At 45.6% G+C, this 22,108-nt stretch overlaps 1 protein-coding gene and 1 pseudogene across 2 annotated transcripts in view; one reads left to right on the forward strand and one right to left on the reverse strand.

The window, feature by feature from the left end:
• The window catches only part of LOC309664898 (prohibitin 1 pseudogene), a 203,677-nt pseudogene that overhangs the window by 154,515 nt on the left and 27,054 nt on the right, over positions 1 to 22,108 (reverse strand). The gene's annotated exons all lie outside the window — the stretch shown is intronic.
• Positions 972 to 11,210, forward strand: LOC309665052 (uncharacterized protein C1orf202). Its single transcript, XM_082471215.1, has 2 exons — positions 972 to 2,748; positions 4,355 to 11,210. The coding sequence occupies exon 2, from the start codon at positions 10,699 to 10,701 to the stop codon at positions 11,092 to 11,094; it is 396 nt and encodes a 131-aa protein (XP_082327341.1). The 5' UTR covers positions 972 to 2,748; positions 4,355 to 10,698; the 3' UTR covers positions 11,095 to 11,210.

The following is a 22,108-nucleotide window of genomic DNA, read 5'->3' on the forward strand; positions in this document are numbered from 1 at the left end:
AGCAGCTCCAGCAGTCCCTGTGACTCTGTCACCAGCAGAACCCACAGATGCTCTATATCACATCGGCTGTTTTGGATATCCAGAATTACTGTTTGCACCCATCACTTCCACAAGTTTGATAGTTATAGTAGACCTGCTGCTCTATCTTGCTATTAAATATGCTGATAATGAAGCAAATAGATTATTTATCACAGATTTTTAAAATATTTGATTTGTTTCCTTTATAAGCCTATGTACTGATATTTTACCTTTAATGCATCTAGAAACATTATTCTTGAGAGGTCCACACAGACTTCACCAGACTGCCAAATGAGTCCGTGGCACAGAAGAGGTTAAGAAACCCAACTAAGTTCTCAGTTTGGGTCTAAGCTGTGTTCCTGTGCATGGAGTTGCTGCAGTTCACCATAAATATGACTCACGCATCAAAGAACTGCCAAAACATGGGACTCAATAGAACATGGTTGCCTGGAAACTAAAGCTTGATTAAATTTTTACTTTTTTGTTTTTTAAAGGAAATAAAGCATCGATACCTATAGCAGGCTGACACGTGGTCTTCTTTCTCCCACGTACCTCCAAAGACCACTCCCGGGAATCTCCAGCCCCCAGGAGAGGTCAGAGGACGCGCCCCCTCCCCTGTGCTTCCTGACCTGTGTTCTCTTTCATCCCCTGGTCTGCTGCTTGTGTGGGTGGGGAGGGTGGAGATCAGCATACTCTGAAATAATCAAAATCATCCTCCTGGTCCTCAGATATTCATTAAGTATTTCCTACGTACAGGATCATGTGCTGGGTGTGACTATATTAGAGTGAACCTCAGTTTCCTCACGAATTCATAATACTATCTCACATTTTATTGCACCTAGTGAAGTACTTTTGTGCTTCCCATTTGATTCCCACACTTTTGAAGATGATACTATAATAATCTCTGTCTCACAAATGAAGAAACTGAGGCACAGAAAAGGGAGGAAAGATGCACTCCTCAGAGAAGCTAAGCCACCAGCTTGATACTCTGTTGTGAACACCATTCTGCAGTTTTAAAATTTGGATGGCAAGGGAAACCAAATCCTATTTCTTCAGACTTCTCAGCAATTTCATGCCTGAAAAAAACTACGTGGTAATGATTTCATTTACAGACCTTGAGGAATGTTCCAATTACAAAGTGTTAAGTAGCCTACTATGACGTAAAAATTTAAAAATCTATCTGTATTACCTTCCAAAAATAAAAAAAAAGTGCAATCTGAGAAACTGTAGTGTTTCTGCCTCAGAAATACCGGGTAAGCACTTCACACTTAATAGATTCTGTCACAGAGATTTTCTCTGTTCTTACAAATGCTTTTGTAGGAGGGCGAAGCTAAAAATAGAGCTGAAGATAACATTCGTAACCTAAAATATACATAATTTGGAAGGTCTGCCACGTACAGTGATTTCAGGGGCTGGTAATTTTCTGCTGAATACTAGCTGTTTTGATAATCCCCCCAAATTTTTCAGGTTACAATGCTGCTTAGCACACAGCACTGTCAGACATTTTAATTCAGGTTATCTGGGTAACTGAAGGTATGGGTGTGTGGCATTCCAAGGAAGACGGCTGTTCTCATTCATAGGACATAAGTTGACTTTGGATTTGTGAAACCCAAATTCCAGTTCGATTTTCTGGAGAGTTATTGTATGACCTTGAGAAATTGCTTCATGTGTCCATTGAAAAATCTTAGCCTGTCCTATCCACGAGAACAGATGTGACCCTTGCCTGAAAGGGTTTTGAGCACATTGAAGAGATAGATATTTCCACATTTATATATATGTAAATCTTAGGAAAGACGGTGCCCTCACCCTTGAATTGACGTGACTTTCCAGGTCCTGTACCCACACATACCTGACAAGAACCTCTGTCCCAGTTCCAGTTTCTGGGTGAGACAATTTCTCTGATGCAATCTGGGTTCTAGACTCTGTGGCCTGGGAGGGGTGAGATCAGTTAATATGAGGGCTGGGGGCTGGAGTCGTAGAGAGGTGGCGGTTGGGGAACAAGCATCCATCTCCACCTTCCAGAGCCTTCCCTGCGGTGGGCTGTCAGGTCTGAAGATGACGTGCAGGCAACAGAACAACGTGCAGAGCTGGGGCTGCTCCTGAGGGCTGGGAGAATGCGACTCCCGTGGGCAAAAGAGAGCCTTACCGAGACGACCTCTCCCAACGTCCCGTCACCTCTCCTCACCCCCACAGGGTGGGAAAGTCTCCAAAACGTACTTGGCCCTAAAATTTTACTGGCCAGTGTCTAAACCACAGAGATTTCAGCCCTTGTTTCTTTTCAGAAACAACATTATCCACGCATCCAAATATCTTCTTTTGAAACTGCTAGGCTATTGAGTGTTTAAAAAGGAATTTGTTGACTGAAACAAATGTTTTGGGTTTCCTTAGCAGAGGTTGGAACGAAGCTGCTTCTCCTAGCCATCTAGGTCCCGCCCCGTTTGTTTGAATCACCTGAATTTTTTGCCCAGCTGCCTCAGGAGTTTCTGACAGAACCACGCAGCAAACTGCTGCAATCCTCCACTTAACATCTGCAGCAAAGTCTTTGGTGCCAAAGGCCAACAAGGAGCTGGGTGGTTTGAAATTATTGTCCAGCTGGCTATCTCTGAGAACCTCACAGCTGTCCTTGAAATGGAACAAATTTGGTTGTCCCCATCTTAACTCTTATTTCACTTTTTTTTTTCCCTTAGGTGTGGAAACTGAGACACCAAGAGAAAGTAACCTGACTTTATGGTAATGATTTTGATTTTGTGATTTAGAAACTCCAAGTGCCGTGAGAAAGTCATTCTCTAGGTTTCTGGAAGTACACACAAATAGGCTGGCTTGGCCTCCACAGCCTGTGGTCCTTCTGTGGTAAATGGAGGGGCACACCTTCCTCCTCTGACATCTTACCTCTTGGCATTTCCTCTGGGCTGCACACTGTGCTGGATTAGGTGGAAACCTAGGTCAGTCACTCAGGCACTTGCTCCTGAAATGGCTGATAGTTGAGGTAGGTGGTTTCAAACTTCTGTTCAAATCACATGGATAAGTGTGACTATTTTCCCCATCACACTGCACTAGGGGCCACAGTGACAAACTCTTTTTATGCTATAGTCTCTCCATATTTTTTCTTTGAAAATTTCCAAATATGCATAACAAGAGGGAACATAATGATCCCCATGTGTCTACCGCCCCAGCTTTAACCATCACTGACATTTTGCCAGACTTGTTTCATCTCCCCATCCTCCTTCTTTTTTTCCTGGATATTTAAAAGTAAATTCCAGACATCGTGTTTCACACTTAAATTCTTCCGTATGCACCCCAAATTAATTTTTTTGGAAAATAAATAGTAATGCCACTATCACACCAAATAAAATTCACAAGAATTCCTTAGTGCCATCTAATACCAAGTCCATATTCAAATTTCTCCTTTTACAGTAGATTTGTTTAAATTGACAAGGTCCACTCATTGTGTTTGGTTGTTTTGACCTTAAAGTTATGAGTGGAGAGCTCAGGGCAGAGGATGGAGGAGAGTGGTTGCGTCAGTGACTCAGACCCTTTCCCTCTGAATTTCGCTTTTCCTTTGGAAATTCTCTCTGGATTCCCTTTGCCATTACCTCACGTGGCTATAAGTTACAGTTTCCATTTAAAATTCTGTCCTAGTGACTATAAAAAAATCCACCCCCCCCCATGTAAATTGGAGCCGCTACTGTGAAAAACAGCATGGAGGTTTCTCAAAAAACTAAAAATTGAACTACCATATGACCCATCAATTTCACTCCTGGGTATATATCCAAAAAAATCCCACTAATTTGAAAATATACATGCATCCCAATAGCAGCATTATTTACAATAGCCAAGATATGGAAGCAACCTAAGTGTCCATCAACAGATGAATGGATAAAGATGTGAGATATATATATATATATATATATATATATATATATATATATTAGTCATAAAAAAGAACAAAATTTTGCCATTTGGAGCAACATGGATGGACTTGGAGGGCATTATGCTAAATGAAATAAGTCAGATAGAGAAAGACAAATACTGCATAATATCGCTTATATGTGGAGTCTAAAAAAATACAACCAACTAGTGAATAAAACAAAAAAGAAGCAGACTCACAGATATAGAGAATAAACTAGTGGTTAGCAGTGGAGGGGGGAGGGGCAATATAGGGGTGGGGAAGTACGAGGCACACACTATTGGGTGTAAGATAAGCTCAAGGACGTCTTGTACAAAATGGGGAATATAACCAATATCTTGTAATAACTATAAATGGAAAGTAGCCTTTACAATTGTATAAAAAATTTATTTAAAAATCCCCCCTTTTTATATCTTCCTTATAACAAAGTAGGCTGGCATCATCTCAAAGAATATTACAAAGACAGCAAAAGAAAAATTGAAATGAAAAAGCCACACAAATAACTCAAAGACTATACAAAATTATCTTAACAAACAACAGGTCCCTGACCCTACACTAACAGACTCGTGATTAAGAAGCACACAGACCTGGCTCCTTTGCACACCCTGGTTTAAGAAAACTGTATTCTTTTTTTTTTTTTATAAATTTATTTTATTTTATTTTTATTTTTGGCTGTGTTGGGTCTTCGTTGCTGCATGTGGGCTTTCTCTAGTTGCGGCTAGTGGGGGCTACTCTTCGTTGCGGTGCGTGGGCTTCCCATTGCAGTGGCTTCTCTTGTTGCAGAGTACAGGCTCTAGGTGTACGGGCTTCAGTAGTTGCAGCATGCAGGCTCAGTAGTTGTGGTTCACAGGCTCTAGAGCACAGGCTCAGTAGTTGTGGTGCACGGGCTTAGTTGCTCCGCGGCATGTGGGATCTTCCCGGACCAGGGCTTGAACCCGTGTCCCCTGCATTGGCAGGCGGATTCTTAACCACTGCACCACCAGGGAAGCCCAAGAAAACTGTATTCTATTTCCAGAAACTCAGTGCAGCTTTGTCTTGGTCCCTTTCCTACCAGCTCCCTGTCTCCATGGGGTCAGGGCCTTCTTATTTCCCAACACAGCATCTAATTGTGTATATTGTTTTTCCCCAAGAACACTATGAAAGCTTCTTCTCTCATAAAAACAAACAAACAAAAAAACTGAAACAAAACCCAGGCAAACCCATACCTCTGCCTGGTTCAAACCTTCCAGCGCCCTCTACCCTGCCCTGGTAGTACTTGGTTTTCCACCTGGGAGGGTTAGTCAAATTCTCAGTCGATCCACAGGCAGGGTTAGTTCACAAGCCTTTCCTGGTGTAGCCTGATGTCTCTGCCAGCCATAGATCCTTCCACAGCAAAGTACACATCAGTGTCCTCGTCAGTGAAATGGGATACTGTTTCTATCTACCTCACAGGCTTGTTGTGAGGCTGAAATGAGATCGTGCCTATAATACCCTTATATTACAGCGTGGCAAGAGTCAATGAATGATAGTGATGCTGACGGTGATAAAGGTGATGATTCTGATGACGCTGATTCAGGAGTATTCCTCCTTCTCCCTCACCCACCCACCACCTGTGATCTCACAGGTCAGTCATCCTGCAAAGGTCTACATGGTAACAATAGAGACGGACTTAATGTAGGGTGGTGAAAAGGTTTCCTCTTAGGTGGCGATATCTCTCTGTAGGAAAATTCCAAGCTGATTGAGGCTGGGTAAGATCCTCGAGTCAGGTATCTACAGGTGGTGAGGTATCAGTGGAAAGGGGAAAACTTTGCTTTTGAACAAGAGGGAGGAATAGTCTTTTTTTTTTAGTTCGTAAGAGGAGAGAAAAGAGAAGGAGAGAGCAGAGAAGAGAGTGGCAGGGTTGGAAAGAGCTAGGAAGAGTGCGAGAGTCGGGGAAGGCCACGGAGGCTCCACAGAGGTGGACACCTTGACACTTAGCGTTCTCTGGGAAGTCATTTGTATTTTTAATTTGCGGTTTGTGAGCCTGTTATCCAGTTCCTGCTCCGAAATTTCCACGAAAGTCTACATATTTCAGAACATTTCATGCTTTATGTGGGAGGAAGTTCGTGAAAGTCAGAGAGAGGAGAACATTAGGAGGCGAAGGATTTGTAGAAATCCTGGGGAGAATGCTTTGGATTTCCACAGGCCATGGTTTTGGGGGTCTTCTAAGGGGTGGTCCTGTCTGACATCAAGGTTGCACTAACATTGCAGCAGCCTTGACATACTGATGACAGGATCTGCCCATGCACAGTAAAGGAAAGAGAACCTGGTTCCCTCATAGTCACTATAATAGCATACAAACATTTGAGGTGTAATTATCCAATGTCCTTGGATACATAATTTACTTTCCTAACACGGAAACCAGGCTTTTCCTAGGATGCATTTATGTCATCAAAATTTTATCTCAAAATATCTGGATAAAACTTTTGTTCTTATAATAAAAAGCAATTTTGAAACAGTCGCCTGGTAAAATCTATATACTAGAATGAGGCCAACATCCATCAAGAGAAGAGGCAAAATCTGTTCTGTTTTGTTCAGTATATACCCCACTTCTGGCCCAGTTATCTGGGTAATGGCAGGGGTCACCCTTGGTGATCTCACTCTCCCACTTCATGTCTCTGCTTACAAATGTGTCACCTTTCATATACAGGGTTGATGTCACTGGACTCAGCCTTGCTGGAACTGAGCGCTGATGTAATCTTCTAATCCTAGGGCTCGGCTGGTGCAGCTCCACCTGTACCTGGTGGCATGGTCAGCAGGTGTCTGAGACAGGGGAGTGTTAGGCTATAGAAGCGAGGACAACTCTCTCATGGTCCGGGTCCCGCTGGCACAGTGCTCGCTCCTGCAGAGCTAACTGACCTTTCTCTGTCCAGACCACAGAAAACAAAGCCATCTGTTTCATACCCCACATCTCTGCATCCCAAATTTTCCTGGGAAAGTTTCCAGGAGTTGGAGCTCCCAGAGCTTGCCATTAGCTCCAGGCCTTCAGAAACAAAGGCCCTGCTGGGACTCACGTTGGGAGAACCTGTGTTTGCTAGGAGTGTTTAGGGCAGGAGATGTAAGCAGGTGGAAATGGAGAGGATTCCACCTCAGCAGCGCTAGCATTTCTCAAGCACCTGTTTTGTGTCAGGCCGTGCGTTAGGGCCCGACACGACCCGTCTCGTTCGCTCCTCGTGACAGACGAGTGTTAGGTGGGGGCAGCAGCCGGTGCTCTGATGAGACAGCTGAGGTTGCAAGAGCACCCACGACCTGAGCCACGTTGCTAACTCCGAATCAGCTCTGTATGACCCCAAAGCTAACGCTCTTAACGACGCTATTCTGCCTCTTTTTCTGGGTCTGACTCTGTCCAAATCTGCTGGCCCTTCTTGCTCTTCCTAACTTCGGAGACTGCAGGTCTCTGAGGCTATTCTGGGTACCTGGGCTGGGACAAGGCGGGCCTGAGAAGCCTGCTTCTGCTGGGGCTCCGGGCCGTGGAGAGTGCTGCAGCTTTTGGTCCAGGAGATCTGCTGAGGGACCTGGGAAACTCCCTCAAGGTGCCTTAATGGAGAGTGCCCTGGACTCTCCCAGGACCCCCGGTAGGGTAGCAAATGAAATGACAGAAGCCCAGTTAAATTTGAATTTCAGGGAAATAATTTTTTAGTACATGTATGCCTATGCAATATTTGGGATATACTGATACTAAAACATTATTTGTTGTTTATCTGAAATTCAAATTTAACTGGGCATCCCGTATTTTCTCTGGCAACCCTAGACCCAGCGTCTTCTACGACTCAGTGGCTGTGCATGGTGACAAGTGTCTGAAGACTCCAATCTCTGAGCCAGGCCTGAGGCTCTGTTTGAGGCTGCCCAGACCTCCCCTGGTGGCCTGGGGACACTGGGGGCCCCGAGAGCAGTGGCAGATGCACAGGCCTGGCAGGAGTTGCACCAAGAGCATCCACACAGTGAACCTGTGTAAGGAGAAGCCTGCACACAGGGGTGCCAAGCAGGTGCCTCCTGGTGTCTCGAGAGTGGAGTGACCGAGGAACAAGAGGGGGCTTGAGGCAGAATAAAATAGGAGGCAAAGCCAGTCAGCCAGCGTATTAGTTTGCTAGGGCCACCTAACAAAATACCACAGACTGCATGGCTAAACAACAGAAATTTATCTTCTCACAATTCTGGAGGCTGGAGGTCCAAGATCAAGGTGTTGGCAGGTTTGGTTTCTTATGAGGCCTCTCTCCTTGGCTTGTAGGAGGCCACTTTCTTCCTGTGTCTTCACAGGGTCTTCCCTCTCTGCATGTCTGTGTTCGGATCTTCGTATAAGGGCACCAGCCATATTGGATTATACTCACCCTCATGACCTCATTGTAACTTAATTACCTATTTGGACCCTATCTTCAAATACAGTCACATTCTGAGGTTCTAGGGGTTCAGACTTCAACATATGGATTTCGGGGGCACAAAATTCAGCCCATAACAGCTAGAAAAAGATTCAGGAAGCATGTGAGTTGGTTTGTGCAGGGAAATGGCTCTGTCATGGTGCCCTGGGGACCTCGTACACATCCACATAGGCCACACGAGCCAGGCTTGAGTTGTAGCTGAAGCCACATATTGGCAGAACAGCCTATAATCTTCCTGGAGCATGAGGCCATGTGAGGCTTGTAAGGAACTGCAAGACCATTTTCTACTTGCCTCCTATCTTCCTGGGAGGTGGTTGTGAGATAGTTTCTCCTCCCCTCTCAGGTTCCCATGATGCATGAGACTTTCTGCCTTGTCCTCCCTGCGCTTGGGCACAGTTGCAGGCTGTAAACTAGCTGCAGCCTGGCGTCAGCTCCTCAGCAACAGGGTGCCCCTCCATTTGCGTTGCAGTCATCTGGCCCTTCTGTTTCAGTGCTGCCCTGTGCTCGGCTGCGGGAAGCTGGCATCTTTGGCTGCTCTTCCTTGCACTGTTCATATAAACAATACGTCAGAGCTGGGGCTTGTTGTTTTGTTACCAGCCATATCTGCCAGGACTTACCTTGCGCTCACTCTCTGGTTCAGGGGGCAGGAAGCACAGACAGCCTGAATACAAGGAGGCACCCATGGAGAGCTGGGGAAGAGGCAAATGAAACATAAAGCAGTTCTTAAAGGGGAATGGCTTCTGGGGGGTGGCCCCGTGCGGTCATGCCCAGCTGAGGGGCACACAAAGGACACTTGCTGTTAGGGTGTACTCAAGGGTGATGGGAACTGAAAGGCTCCTGCCAAGGTGATTGGAAATTTTAAAAATTGCTAGAAATAAGGACTGGATAGCTGTTTGTGGTTTTTTTTCCCCCCTCCTGTTTTGTGTTTTGTTTTGTTTTTTTCGTCCAAAGGCTACACAAATATTAAATGCTGACCCCTAACTATTGACTGTGGGTGTTTTGGAGGATAAATGTACTAGAAGAAGGCATGCTATACTGGTAGGGCAAAGAGTTGAAAGCTCAACAGCAGCAGAGTCATTTACTATCCTGGGTTCAAAGAATCTGGGGTTCAAATCATGTCTCCTTAACTTACAAGCTATGTCATCTCAGGTAAATGATTTTACCTCTCCAGGCTTTAGTTTTCTCAGTCAGCAAAGTGGGAATTTTTCAGTTGGGAACCACTTCACTTGAGTTGTTGTGAGGATTGTATAAATAATTGACCCATTGTGCACTTACTGTCTGCCTAGCGTATGCTAAATGCTTTATGTATCTTATCTCATTTAATTCTCACAACTCCTGGAGAGGTAGGATTGTTATTATACCAATTTTACAGATGAATAAACTGAGGCATTGGAGGCACTGAGAGGTTAGGTAACTTGCCCAAAGTTAAAGCTAGTAACTGTGGGAGCCAGAATTCAAACTCAGGCAGACTCACTCCTGGTCCTGCTCACCTGTCAGTGGGCTACAAAATGAATGAGAAAAATTATACAAAATGTTAGGAAGAGTGCTCAGCACATAATAAGCACGATACATGGTAGCTATTATTTTAGCTTTTCCTTACTTGAATTTGACAAAATTAACAAGTGTGAAAAAGTGTACAAAGAAGCAGGAAAAAAAGATGTTTTCTTCTCTGTATTTGTGTTTTTCAAAAATTCCACAAAAATCTTACGTTTGCCATCAGAAAAACTTATTGAAAAAAAAAAAATCAATCATAATCCTACAAGGCTAGAGGCGTTTAGGTGAGGTTACATGAAGAAAATCAGGTTTTTTTGAGAGCTTTCCTGAAACTCTGGTTCCCCGCTGGCCGAAAAATACAGGACGCCTGAAACGAGTTCACAAAATACTGGAAGCCTCCAGGGCAACACAAGCGTGGGACTGAAATCCAAGCCTTGATCTGGTGAAGGCTGTGCAGCCACCTTCTGGGTCGACGCCTAATACAGTAAACGCGGCTCTGGACCTAGGAACCTCCTAGGCCCCTTGTGGTCTGTTTGAGGCCATGTCTGAAGATAACAGCGAATTCGGTTGGCTTATTGGTGGACCGAGGAATCAATCACTTGGGACTCTGGATACTGGTATCTCCTCACTTGCTGGGGCTGGGGGTTTGCGTTCGGTACCCGGAGCGGAGGCCTCTGCCGGGCATTGTGGGGTCAGCGTTCGGGTCTCCTTGGCAACGCCTACTGGGGAAGGCCGCGGGGCGCACTCCGGGAGGCGGCAGAAAGGACTCGAGCGGCCCTTCCGCGTCTTGAGGCCTCCGCCGAGCCGCCCGGCCCTTGGGTTCCCGAGTCTCGGGCCGCGGCCCCCGCCCGGCGCGCTTGTACGTAGCAGAGGCCCAGGCCTGGCATGGCGGACGCGCGGTCCAGCGGCCCCCAGCGCGGCGGCGCGCGGCACGGGCTGCTGGAGAGGATGGCGCGCCTGAAGCGGGGCGGCCCGCAGTTCGCCGAGCCCGAGGCGGAGGGACGGCGCGCGGCCGGCGACTGCGGCTCCTGCTCGGGCTGGTGGTGCTGGCGGCGGCTCTTCCCGCGGGGCGCGGCCCGCGGTGCGCGCAGGAAGAAGGCCCGGTACATGCGGCCCGGGCCGGCGGCCCAGGAGCGCGGCCGCTGGGGCCCCGCGAGCCTGCGGAGGCTGCTGCAGAAGCTGGCGGTGTGGAGGCGGCGCTGTTTGTGGCGCGGGGAGCGGCCCGAGAGGCTGGAGGAGATCCCGCTGCTGGCGCTGCACCGCGCGCAGGTCAGCGACTAGGCCGCGGCCGCCGGGAACCCTGCCCCGCCCCGCCCCCTGCACCCGGAGCTTTGGCTTCGTTTCATTTAGTAAAGACAAGAAATGAAAATAAACCGAATTCCATTTGAATGAAAGAACCCAGTTTTTTTTTGTTTTTTGGGGGGGTGTTGACATGCATTTGAAACCAAGCGACTCCGTCCTCTTGTTTCTCTCGGGCAGGGGCCTCGATGCAGTAACCGAGCTGGAAAGCAGTAGCTGCAGAGGCCTCCGGATCCCTCCTGCTGCTGCCCCGCGGGGGCATTGTCTCTCCCTAAACACCCACGTAAGAGCTGGGAGCCGCAGGGGTCTTCAATTGGAGCCAGGCCCTCTGGGATTAAAACTTTTTTTTTCTTTTAAAGAGGGTTGCTTGAGGTCTTCACATAAACGTGAGCGAACTCTGCTTTGATCTTTTGTTTACAGGCGTTTATGGACCCGTGTAAACCAACATTAGAACCAAGGCCTGGAGGCTGGATAGGGGAGTTTGAAAACTTGTGCTGGAGATAAAAGTGCAAAGGGAGAGGAATCCGGGAGACTCCTGAGTGGGTCTTTAACTTCTTCCTCTTCCTCATCAATAAAAACTTGCTAACGATACTCTGGATCTACAGGCCTGTGGGGGTGAAAGTAAAATATTAGAAGTGAAAGTGCTCGAAGTACACTGAAAGAGCTCTACGCAGTCAACGTATTTATTATTAAACTGGTATAATTGTCTCTCTCCGGGCTACTCCCAGACCGCTCACCATCCTACTACAGTCTTCCCTTACTGCTCCACCCGGCCAAAACCTCCCTTTAAACTAGCAAACTAGAAACACTGAGCAGTGGGCCTCCAAGTGCTTCCCTTGCTGTTGCTGATGTCGCTGGGGAGCTCCTGAGGCCTTCCAGGGGGTCTCCCCATGCCCTTGACCTAGAGAGTCAGTCTTTGGGGAAGGGTGGGCATGGAGGATCACCACGTGGTTAGTTCATTGCAGTGGTAGGGGAGTAATGAGGGATCCCGAGACCGGAACCTCGGAAACTGGGAACTGCAGAGAAAACAAGGCAGAGGCCGGAAAGCTGGGGCCGGGAAGGGAGGCCCCACAGGACAGAATTCTGTGTAACTGAGGTTAGGTGTATTTTGTACTTTTACTAATTTCTTTATTCCGGGCGTCGTCCAGACAGCTTAAGTTATTCTATGGGTTTGTGATAGGGGAATACATTTTCACCAGAAAAGCCATTAAGCCTCATAGCCAGCATCCATCCTTATGAGGAAACCAGTGGGGCTTTCTTGCCTTATAGCTGATTGGACCAGGGATCCCAAGATGCTTGGCAGCATCCATAGGGAGCAGCCTGATGGAATCTTCCTTGCTTGGAGGGGTTGAAACTAAGAGGCCAAAAAGGAGAAACCATTAGAAGAATACCAAATTGCTGAATCCTCAAATACTGGAACAGAGGTGCTGTTGAATAACATGTAAGAAATTCCAACTATTTAATGTTTCCTGGGTTTATTTCTTTCAGAAAGGAAAGAGCCAAATTAAAGCAGAATTAATTCTCTCTGATCCTTAATTTGAATGTAGCTATGCCTTTCTTGATTTGACTGACAGTCCGTGGCCTCTACAATACTTCTTCTTCACGAGGCTAAGGAAATTGGTCTAGACTGTGCCTGGGTCTGCGCGGATACATTCACACACACACACACACACACACACACACACACACACACACACGTCAGCTTTGTGTATAAGCACATGGAATAATGTAAATGTTTAGCTTAGAGAATTTATTATGGTGGTTTAATGTGTGTCCTCTGTCTTCCTATTTTCACCCTTACACACAAAAGTCTTACATTTTTGGTAATGCTGTTCACCTGCGATTGGTGCCTCCTGGCCATTGATTATAATGAATTCCTCTCAGACCAAGAGAATGGTAGCTTCTACTAGATTTGGTAGGCTGATATACCAGCAGGTGTCTCTTGCCAAAGCCCAAATTCAGCAGAAACATGGCCGCTGGGTGTAGATGCTACAGTAAGGTTTTGGGGTAAAGTACCTGCTGGTGGTCTCTTCCCCCATTATACCCCACCCCCTGGAATTTTACAGTATTTCATGGTGACGATTTTAACTTCTGATCTTCCGGGGCTGGAGTAGTACCAGCTTGTGACTTGTTCCTCATCCAATATCCCATCTTCCTTTGAGCAAAAAACCAATAAAAAGAAATGCAGTGCCTCATATTCAGCCATTTTTGGTTGAGTGTTTTCTGGTGCAGATATTCCATGCTTGCAGATATTCCAAGCATGTCTCTTGGCCAGAGGAGGTAAGTCAGGTTGGGTCTTCACTTAAGTGAAGCTCTTTTAGTTGCCTCTTGCCAAGGCTTTTCTAACCCCAGATTTCCGTAAGGTAGCTCTGCCTCAGGCCACTTCAAGTGGAAAAGTGTTAGCTGTAAGGAGCCAGAAGACCATAGGTCTTGAGGCAGTTCTGGGACTCCTGAGCCTCCTCCCATCATATCCACCCTCTTCCTTTCTCGCCACTGATAGCCAGTTGTTCTGTATTCTCCTGGCTAGATCTGAAGGACATGGTCTGATTGACAGGTAATTACCTTGGTTCCTGTGGATGAAGCCAGGCTACTCCATGGGTGGCCAGCCAGTCTAGAGTCTAGCTGCCTTTGGATCAATGGGTCCACCCCTTGTCCAAGCCCCTGTTTAAGAGAAACTTAAATTGCTTCCCTGAAACAGCAGTGGGGGTGGGCTGGGGGCTGTGTAGTTTGCACTAGAGTGGACAAATGGACATGGGCAGACACCATATTGAGATGTTCAGTTTGAGTTAGTGGCTATCATCGTGTGTAAGCCCTGAGGTGGGCATCCAGAGGGAAGATATCCTTGCCAATGCTATACCCTGTATGCCTTGAGATGGGGTTTCTAGAATGCTTTGCCCTAAAAGGTGGCTTGGCCTTTCTATCTTGCTTCCCTTCTTCCTCTTTAACAAGAAATCTTTTTCTTTATAATAATGTCATTACTCCCATGTTCATCTGTATGCAGTCTTGTGAATGTGGCAGGGCAGGCAGTCTTACCACATTTTTAAAAAGGACTACGAGGCTCAGAGAGGTTGTACTAACCTCTAATGGCAAAACAGGGATTTAGATATATTGTAACAGGGAAGAGCCAATTCTGACTCCATGTTGGATCTGTTTCTTTTACGTTAACCTTTGCTTTTCGTTGCTTTTGTTATTATAATCACTGTCTATAGCTGTAAGCATACATAGTGGCCTGCCACAGGGAACCCTGCCCCTCTGCCTGACTGTTAAAGTGCCTTTGTTCAGCTCACAGAGAGATATTCTGACCCTGCGCACCTGTGAATGGTTGCAGAAAAGAAGAAATTAACACATCCCCTCCCCATGCAATCCATGCAAAGAGATGTTTTGCAAGATAAATGGCCTTTTTACTTTACTTCCTCACCTCCTCCCCCTCTCTGTTCTAGAAAAGAAACTGGCATCCAGACCCTGATAAGATGGTTTTGGGGGGACCCTAGTCCACCATCTGCTCGGTCTGCCGGCTTTCTGAATAAAGTCATATTCTTTGCCTCAACACCTCGTCTCCCGATTTATTGGCCTGTTGTGCGGCGAGCAGAGCAAGCTTAGACTTGGCAACAATATTTCTTATTTCAAGTTCTGTGCAGTTTATAGATCAGAAATGCTGTGATACTTGTGAGCACAGGGCAGGAAGGGGACGGTGGGACAAATTGAGAAGGTAGCATGGACATATATACACTACTATGTGTAAAATAGATAGCTAGTGGGAAGCAGCCGTATAGCACAGGGAGATCAGCTCAGTGCTTTGTGACCACCTAGAGGGGTGGGATAGGGAGGGTGGGAGGGAGGCCCAAGAGGGAGGGGATATAGGTATACATATAGCTGATTCACTTTGCTGTACAGCAGAAACTAACACAACATTGTAAAGCAATTGTAATCTAATAAAGATGAAAAAAAAAAAAAGAAAAAGAAATGCTGTGATGCTGGAAGGTCTTTGTAAATAGAAAATTTTATTTGATAAATGTCTGGTGCATAGGAGGTATGCTTATTGAGTTAAAGAACAAGCGAAAGCACATGAGGGAAACTGGTAAACTTTTCCTATGGAAAATCTCCCTTCCCAAAAGGAGAATGTCATCATTTCAGAGCTTTTCCTCAAGTAATGGAGCTGCCAATAAAGGTAGCTCTTTTTCTATTCCAGGTAGAACAGGAAAAAGACAGCAAAGCCTACTCTCCACAATTTTGGGAGCTCATTGACTCCAGTGATAAAGTAAGACAACTTGGTATGTGAGGAATTATTTCCCGTCCTAACATGGTTTAGATTTCTTCTGATCTTGAAGGAAAAAAAAAAAACCATAATGTCCAGATTAAGTAGATCCATCCAGACTGTGGCCTGGGATGAATAAAAGAGCTCTATCAGGACTCTGGCTTACCACTGACCAGAGGACCCAAGGCCTGGCATGCCTGCACAGTCTGCCACGGTGGTCTTGGGAGCCTGAAGGAAGGAGCTGGTGAGGGAAAGAGAGGCCTGTCCCCCCACCCATCAGTGCCTCCTTGGAGAAGGACGTCAGCCTCCTGAGGAGCTCTGAACTCTGAGTTCTGGGTGGTGGCTGGGAACCAAGGGGGAAGATCAATGATGCTGGGGGTTCTTCTTAGAGAAGGTATTGTTGAACCCAAGTTTGTGTGCCTGACGCACAGTGAGGCCAAACAAACTAAAACTTCGGAGTACAGAGCAGAGGAAGTTTTATTGCAGGGCCAAGCAAGGAAAATGGATGGCTCATGCTCAAAAGACCTGAACTCCCCAATGGTTTTTGGGAAAGAGTTTTTAAAGGCAAAATTTGGGGTGAGGGCTGCAGGGTGTGTGACTTTCTTCTGATTGGTCGGTGGTGAGGTAACAGGGTGAGGTTCCAGGAATCTTGTGCTCAACCTGAAGTTACCATCCTCCAGCTGGGTGGCGGACTTAGTTCCTGTAGAACTCAAAGATATATTGTCATGTCTTGAGGAGGAACTAGGACTCTGCTTTATTGCTGCACTGTTGTTTTTTGACAGCCTTTCCTTTGTTTCTGCATTCCCTCATTTCCCTAATTAATAACTGTTTGAATCTGCCCTTTGGAACTCAGGGAAGGTCTAGGAGGCCAAAGCATTTTTTCCTACAAACAAGAAACACGGTAAAGCTTTTGTATCCAGGAGAGCCCCACAGGGTCCTATTGGGTTTCAGAGAGTGTTCAAGAGAGATCTTAAAATGCTTTACCCTCTGAAAGAGAAGGGGAGAGAGGCTGTATATTTGGGTTACCACTGAGGAGCCCAAGGGGAGGAGTGTCAGCTCACTAATAGACCAACCTGCTCAGAGTTCCAGAGCCTTCGCTCTGCCAAGGGGCTCCAAGGGGTGTATAGAGGGCCACGTGTAGGCACGTGAGGCAGCCGTTTCCCGCCAAGGGAGAGAGGTAAGATTTAAGATGCCTCCCCAGCCCCCAATCTGATTTATAGGGGTACAGGTAGACTTTATTTACATTTATATAACACTATATTCCTGACAACCACTATGTGACCTGAATCATTTAAAAAATACTTTTAATTGTGGTAAAATACACATAAAATGTATCATCTTGAGGCAGGAGATAGATGGGCCCCAGGCTGAGTAGCTGGAGTTTGCCCCCTGTGGATAGATACTCTAAGATGAAAGATGAGCTGAGCCCTGCCCAGATAAAAGATAAAGAGACCACATATTTCTAATTCTTGAGGTCAAGGAGACCTTTCCGACTGCACATGCACAGAAAGGCTCCTCAGGGCTCAAAAAGGGAGGGGGCGCCACCCATAGGAGGTGATGTCAACCTACCCATAGGCCTCTTCACTAGACTCCATCTTGGCTAAGACATGTGTGTGCGTACAGGGGAGGACCCTGAGATAAACCAAATATGGACCCAGTGCCAGGCAAGCAAGATGACTGGCCAGAGGAAACCTGGAAGAAATGCCCCATATAAGTGATTCAAACTACCACAAGGGCACGACTCTCTCTCTCTGAGTCTGCCCATGTGAATCTATTCACACATACCCTTTTTCCTCCTAATAAACACTTTACTTGTTTCACTACTTTCCGTCTCTTTGTGGGAATTCATTTCTACAAAGCCGACAGGCCAGGGCCTTGTCACTGGTCCTCGTGGCTAGGATTCAGTGCTCTCACTGCCACAGCCTGATTTCAATCTCTGACCAGGGAACCGAAATCCTGCTTCAAGCCACTATAGGCTGAGACCACCCGAGATCAGTGTTAACCATCTTTAAGTGGTATTAAGCACATTCACATTATTGCATAACCACCATCCCCATCCATCTCTAGAACCCTTTTCATCTTGCAAAACTGAAACTCTGTACCCATTAAACAACAACTTTCCCTTCTCCCCTTGAAACCTAGCAGGATCCTGCAGGGCCTTTCCAGGTACAAAAGTTCCTCCACGTCCCCCGTTTCTTGTTTGTAGAAAAAAGGCTTTAGTCTCCTAGGCCTTCCCTGAGGTCCAATGAGCAGGCACAAGCAGTTTCTAATTGTGGACTGAGGGAACACAGAAACAAAGGAAAAGCAGTTAAGCAAGAAAAGTAATAACAATAGTTCAGTGATAAAACAGAGTCCTAGTTCCTACATAACAATCTGACATATCTGCAGGGTTGTTCTGTAGGAACTAAGACCCCACCCAGCTGGAGGATGGTGACTACATGCTGAGTACAAGCACTAGATCCCAGACTGGTTGAAACCAGAAGGCTGATGATTAAGATTCCTGAAACATCATCCTGTTACCTCACCACCAATCAATCAAAAGAAAGTCATGCGCCCTGCAGCCCTTACCACAAGTGCTGCCTTTAAAAACCCTTCCCTGGAGGCCATTCAGGAGTTCAGGTCTTTTGAGCACAAACTGCTCATTCTCCTTGCTTGGTGCCTGCAATAAACACTGTACTTTCCTTCACCAAAACCCAGTGTCAGTAAACTGACTTTGCTGCATGGTAGGCGAGCAGACCAAAGTTCAGTTCAGTTACATCCTCCCTCCTAAGCCCCTGCAACCATGGTTCTACTTTCTGTTTCTATGCATTTGACTATTCCAGGTATATCATAAAAAAGGAATCACGCAGTACTTGTCCTTTTGCACTTGGCTTATTTCACTTAGCATAAAGTCCTTTAGGTTCATTCATGTTGTAGCATATATCAGAATTTCCTTCCTTTCTAAGGCTGAATAATATTCCATTGTATATACATACCACATTTTGTTTATCTGTCATGGACGCTTGGGTTTCTTCCCCTTTGGCTATTATGAATAATGCTGCTGTGAACATGGGTGTACAAATACCTCTTCAAGACCCTGCTTTCAATTTTTTGGATACATACCCAGAAGTGAAATTACTGGATCATATGGTAGTTCTATTTTTAATTTTTTGAGGAACCACCATACTGTTTTCCATAGTGGCTGAACTGTTTTACATTCCCACCAACAGTGCAAGTGTTCCAGTTTCTTGAATTCCTCACCACTTGTTATTGAAACAACACATAAAACATTGACCAGCTTAAACTGGTTTTGCTTCCTTAAAACAGACTGTTGATTAATCAGATCTGTAGCTATTTTACAGAGATAGCACTGCCCAAGTGCAAGAGGGGGACCCATGTTTCTAGGATGACTCCAGAACCAAGAATCTTCGATCTATGGAACTCAAAGAATAGAACTGTTGCCCCCAGAGCCACAGGCTAGAAGTCCTTCAATAAGGAAAATCCAGCTTCCAAGCAGCCTGAATATCTTGGTTACCACATATATGGACTGGTTAGAGACTAGCCAATCAGCTTCTGCCCCTAACCCCTTAAATTTCACCTCAATCCTGGATTAGGGAGACAGATTTGAGCCTTGTTTCCTGTCTCTTTGCCAGTCATTCTCACAATAAAGCTTTTTCTTTTCTCAAAAACTGGTGCCATAGTATTGGCTTCAGTGTACGAGAGTCAGCAAACCCTTACTCGGTAACATTTTCTGTTTGCTTGTTTGTTTATATTTTTGATAGTAGCTATCCTAATGGGTGTGAGTTAGAATTTTATCATGGTTTTGATTTGCATTTCTCTAGTGATTGGTGATGTTGAGCATCTTTTCATGTGCTTATTGTTTATTTGCATATCTTTTTTGAAGAAATATCTATTCTAGTCCTTTGCCCATTTTTTCATTGAACTTTTTTCCCTTGAGTTATAGGAGTTCTTTATATATATATATAAAATATATAATTTGAGAATATTTTCTCCCATTCTGTAGGCTGCCTTTTTACTCTGTTGATTTGTGCCCTTTGATGCACAGAAGTTTTAAATTTTGGTGTAGTCCAATTTATTTTTTTCTTTTGTTGCCTGTGCTTTTGGTGTCATATCCAAGAAATCATTGCCAAACCCAATGTTTTCTCCTAAGAGTTTTATAGTTTTAGCTCATATGTTTAGGTCTTTGATCTGTTTTAAGTTCATTTTTGTATACAGTTAAGAATGGCAAAAACTCTCCATTCAAACCCCTGTCCTAGGAGACTTGACCAAACTTGAACATGACTTCTAACCACCTAAAGCTACTTCCCTGGGACACCCAGCCCCCTTTTGAGTTCCTGTCTAGAAAAGCTCAGGGCTGTCAAAATAGTTTACTGTTTGTTCTAGCCAACACCTGAAGATAGGCCCTTGACCTCCTCTCCTTAAAGCATTTACTAAAGGAAGTTTATAACTGTGAATGTTCCTCTGTTTCTTTGAGATGTAGGACTATCTCCTACAACTGAGGAGCATCTTTCTCAGGGACCTGAGAGCCATTCCTTTGAAATGTAATCATCAGGAAGGGTAGGGCTCTGTCTCCCAGTCCCTCCTAACTTCAGTAATTGCCAGTTAGCAGGAACAGCTGCTCAAGTCACACTGACCAATCACAATGACCTGATGAACCCTTTGTCATTTGTCACTTGTGCCGCCAACTGCCGCCACTGCCGCTGCCACCGCCAGTCTCCCTTTAAAATGCCCAGTCACCTCTGCCAATTCAGAATAGAGCTCAGCTCTTTCCCCTATTTTCAGTAGTAACTGAATAAAATGTTTTTGTCGCTTTAACTCATGTCTGGCTTTGTTTATCATTGACAATGGCATAAAGTAAGGGTCCAACTTCATTCTATTCTGTGTAAGGATATCCAATTTTCCCAGCACCAGTTGTTGACTGAATCATCTTAAAAGAGCAGAGAGCTTGTCATTCAAAGGACTCGTAGGTAAACACTTTTGCAAACTGAGGAATTCTTTTGTGTGGCAAACACTTCCTTAAATTTTAAAAAGAACGCACATCTTCATATACTAGATTTTTGAATAATGCTCTATTTCTACATAGGGGTAGTTTACAAAATGCTTTCCTGTGTAATGTCTCATTTGACCCTGCTAAGAATCCTGGGATCAGTAAGTAATGCAGGCCTAGAACGCCATCCCCTGCCTCCAGCCTCATTGCCCCCTTGAGGCAAGATCCCTGACCCCAGCCCTCTAAGGCTGGATGGAGCTGCTTATGGTCTCGTTTTTTTTGTTTTAAGGCAGATCTATGGACCCCAAAAAGTGATATGAAATTGGAAACCACAAGCAGGGATTTCATTAGGTCAGAACTAATGGTTTAATTCTATTATAACTTCAGGTAGAATAGGGTTAATAAGAAGCCATTGCTGCAAGCTGTGTACCTGGAAAGGGCAATCAGATTTATACACTATTCTGCTTTTCTATTAGAGCCCCAGACTATTACTCCTAGTCTCTGTGTTTACCCGAAGAGGATCTGGGGGGGTGGGAGGAGGTATGGAGGAATGCAAGACCTGTTCTTCCTCATGAAAAAGTCCATATTTGTAGGTCAGGATGCTTATCTCCATATTCAAAACAGAAGCCTGTCAGCAACATTGTGACAGTGGGGGACACGGTCTTGCTTAATTCTGGAGCTGTCAGCTGATGGAATAGGAATCCAGCTGGGTACATTGTCCTTGACAGTTGCCCTCATCTCTCATGGGTGTGTGCTTGCGGCTGCTCAGTATTCATTTCTCATGCTGCTTGGTAAGAACACCCCCTCCCCCTAGTCTCAGCCATTAGGTTTGCAAAAGATCAACTGACCCTACTCCCAGGTCCAGAGATGGGTTCTGATTGGCTTTACCAGTGGTTCTCAATCCTGATTCACCTGAGGAGTTAAAAAGCGCTGGACTCCACTCCCAGAGAGTCTGGTTTAATTGTCATGGGTTGGGCCTGGGCATAGGTTTTTGATTTGTTTTTTAATAGACTTTACTTTTCAGAGCAGTTTTAGGTTCACAGCAAAACTGAGCAGAAAGTACAGAGTTCCCGTCTAGCCCTTCTCTGCTCCCGCTCATGCATAGCCTCCCCATTATTCACATCTCCTCCCAGAGTGGAATATTTGTTACAACTGATGACCCTACAGTCATACATCATTATTACCCAGAGTCCATGGTTTACATTGCTAGCATGCACCCCAGTAGTGAGGCCAAACAAACTGAAACATTGGAGTTTGGAGGAGAGAAAGGTTTATTGCAGGGCCATGCAAGGAGACAGGTGGCTCATGCCCCCCCCCAAACCCCAAACTCCCCGAAAGTTTTCAGCAAAGCATTTTTAAAGGCCAGGTGAGGGAAGGAGGTCACAGGGTATGTGATCATAATATACTCATGCATAATTCTCTGATTGGCTGATGGTGAGGTAACAGGGCGGTGTCACAGGGGTTAACATTATCAATCTTTAGGCTCCAGGAGGCCTGGGGGCTGCGTGCTCATGGTCATCAAGTAGTTAGCGTCTTCCATTTGGTGGGGATTGAGGGCAGGGCGGTTCACATCTGTAAAACAACTCAGGAAATGTGCATACTTCAGAGAGGAGCTAAAGCAGAGGATATGGGGGGAGGGCCTGCCCCGGGAAGGCCCCACAGGGTTCTGCTTGATTACAGCATTGGGGTTCACTCTTGGTGTTGTAATTCTCTGGGTTTTGACAAATGTATAATGGCATGTATCAGCCATTATA

Source organism: Balaenoptera physalus (assembly GCF_965194825.1).
Source record: "Balaenoptera physalus genome assembly, chromosome: 1".
In the NCBI taxonomy this organism is placed as follows: domain Eukaryota; kingdom Metazoa; phylum Chordata; class Mammalia; order Artiodactyla; family Balaenopteridae; genus Balaenoptera; species Balaenoptera physalus.

What these genes read in the sequence shown, in the direction of transcription:
- LOC309665052 (XM_082471215.1), top strand. Translation starts at nt 10,699, where the DNA reads ATGGCGGACGCGCGGTCCAGCGGCCCCCAGCGCGGCGGCGCGCGGCAC.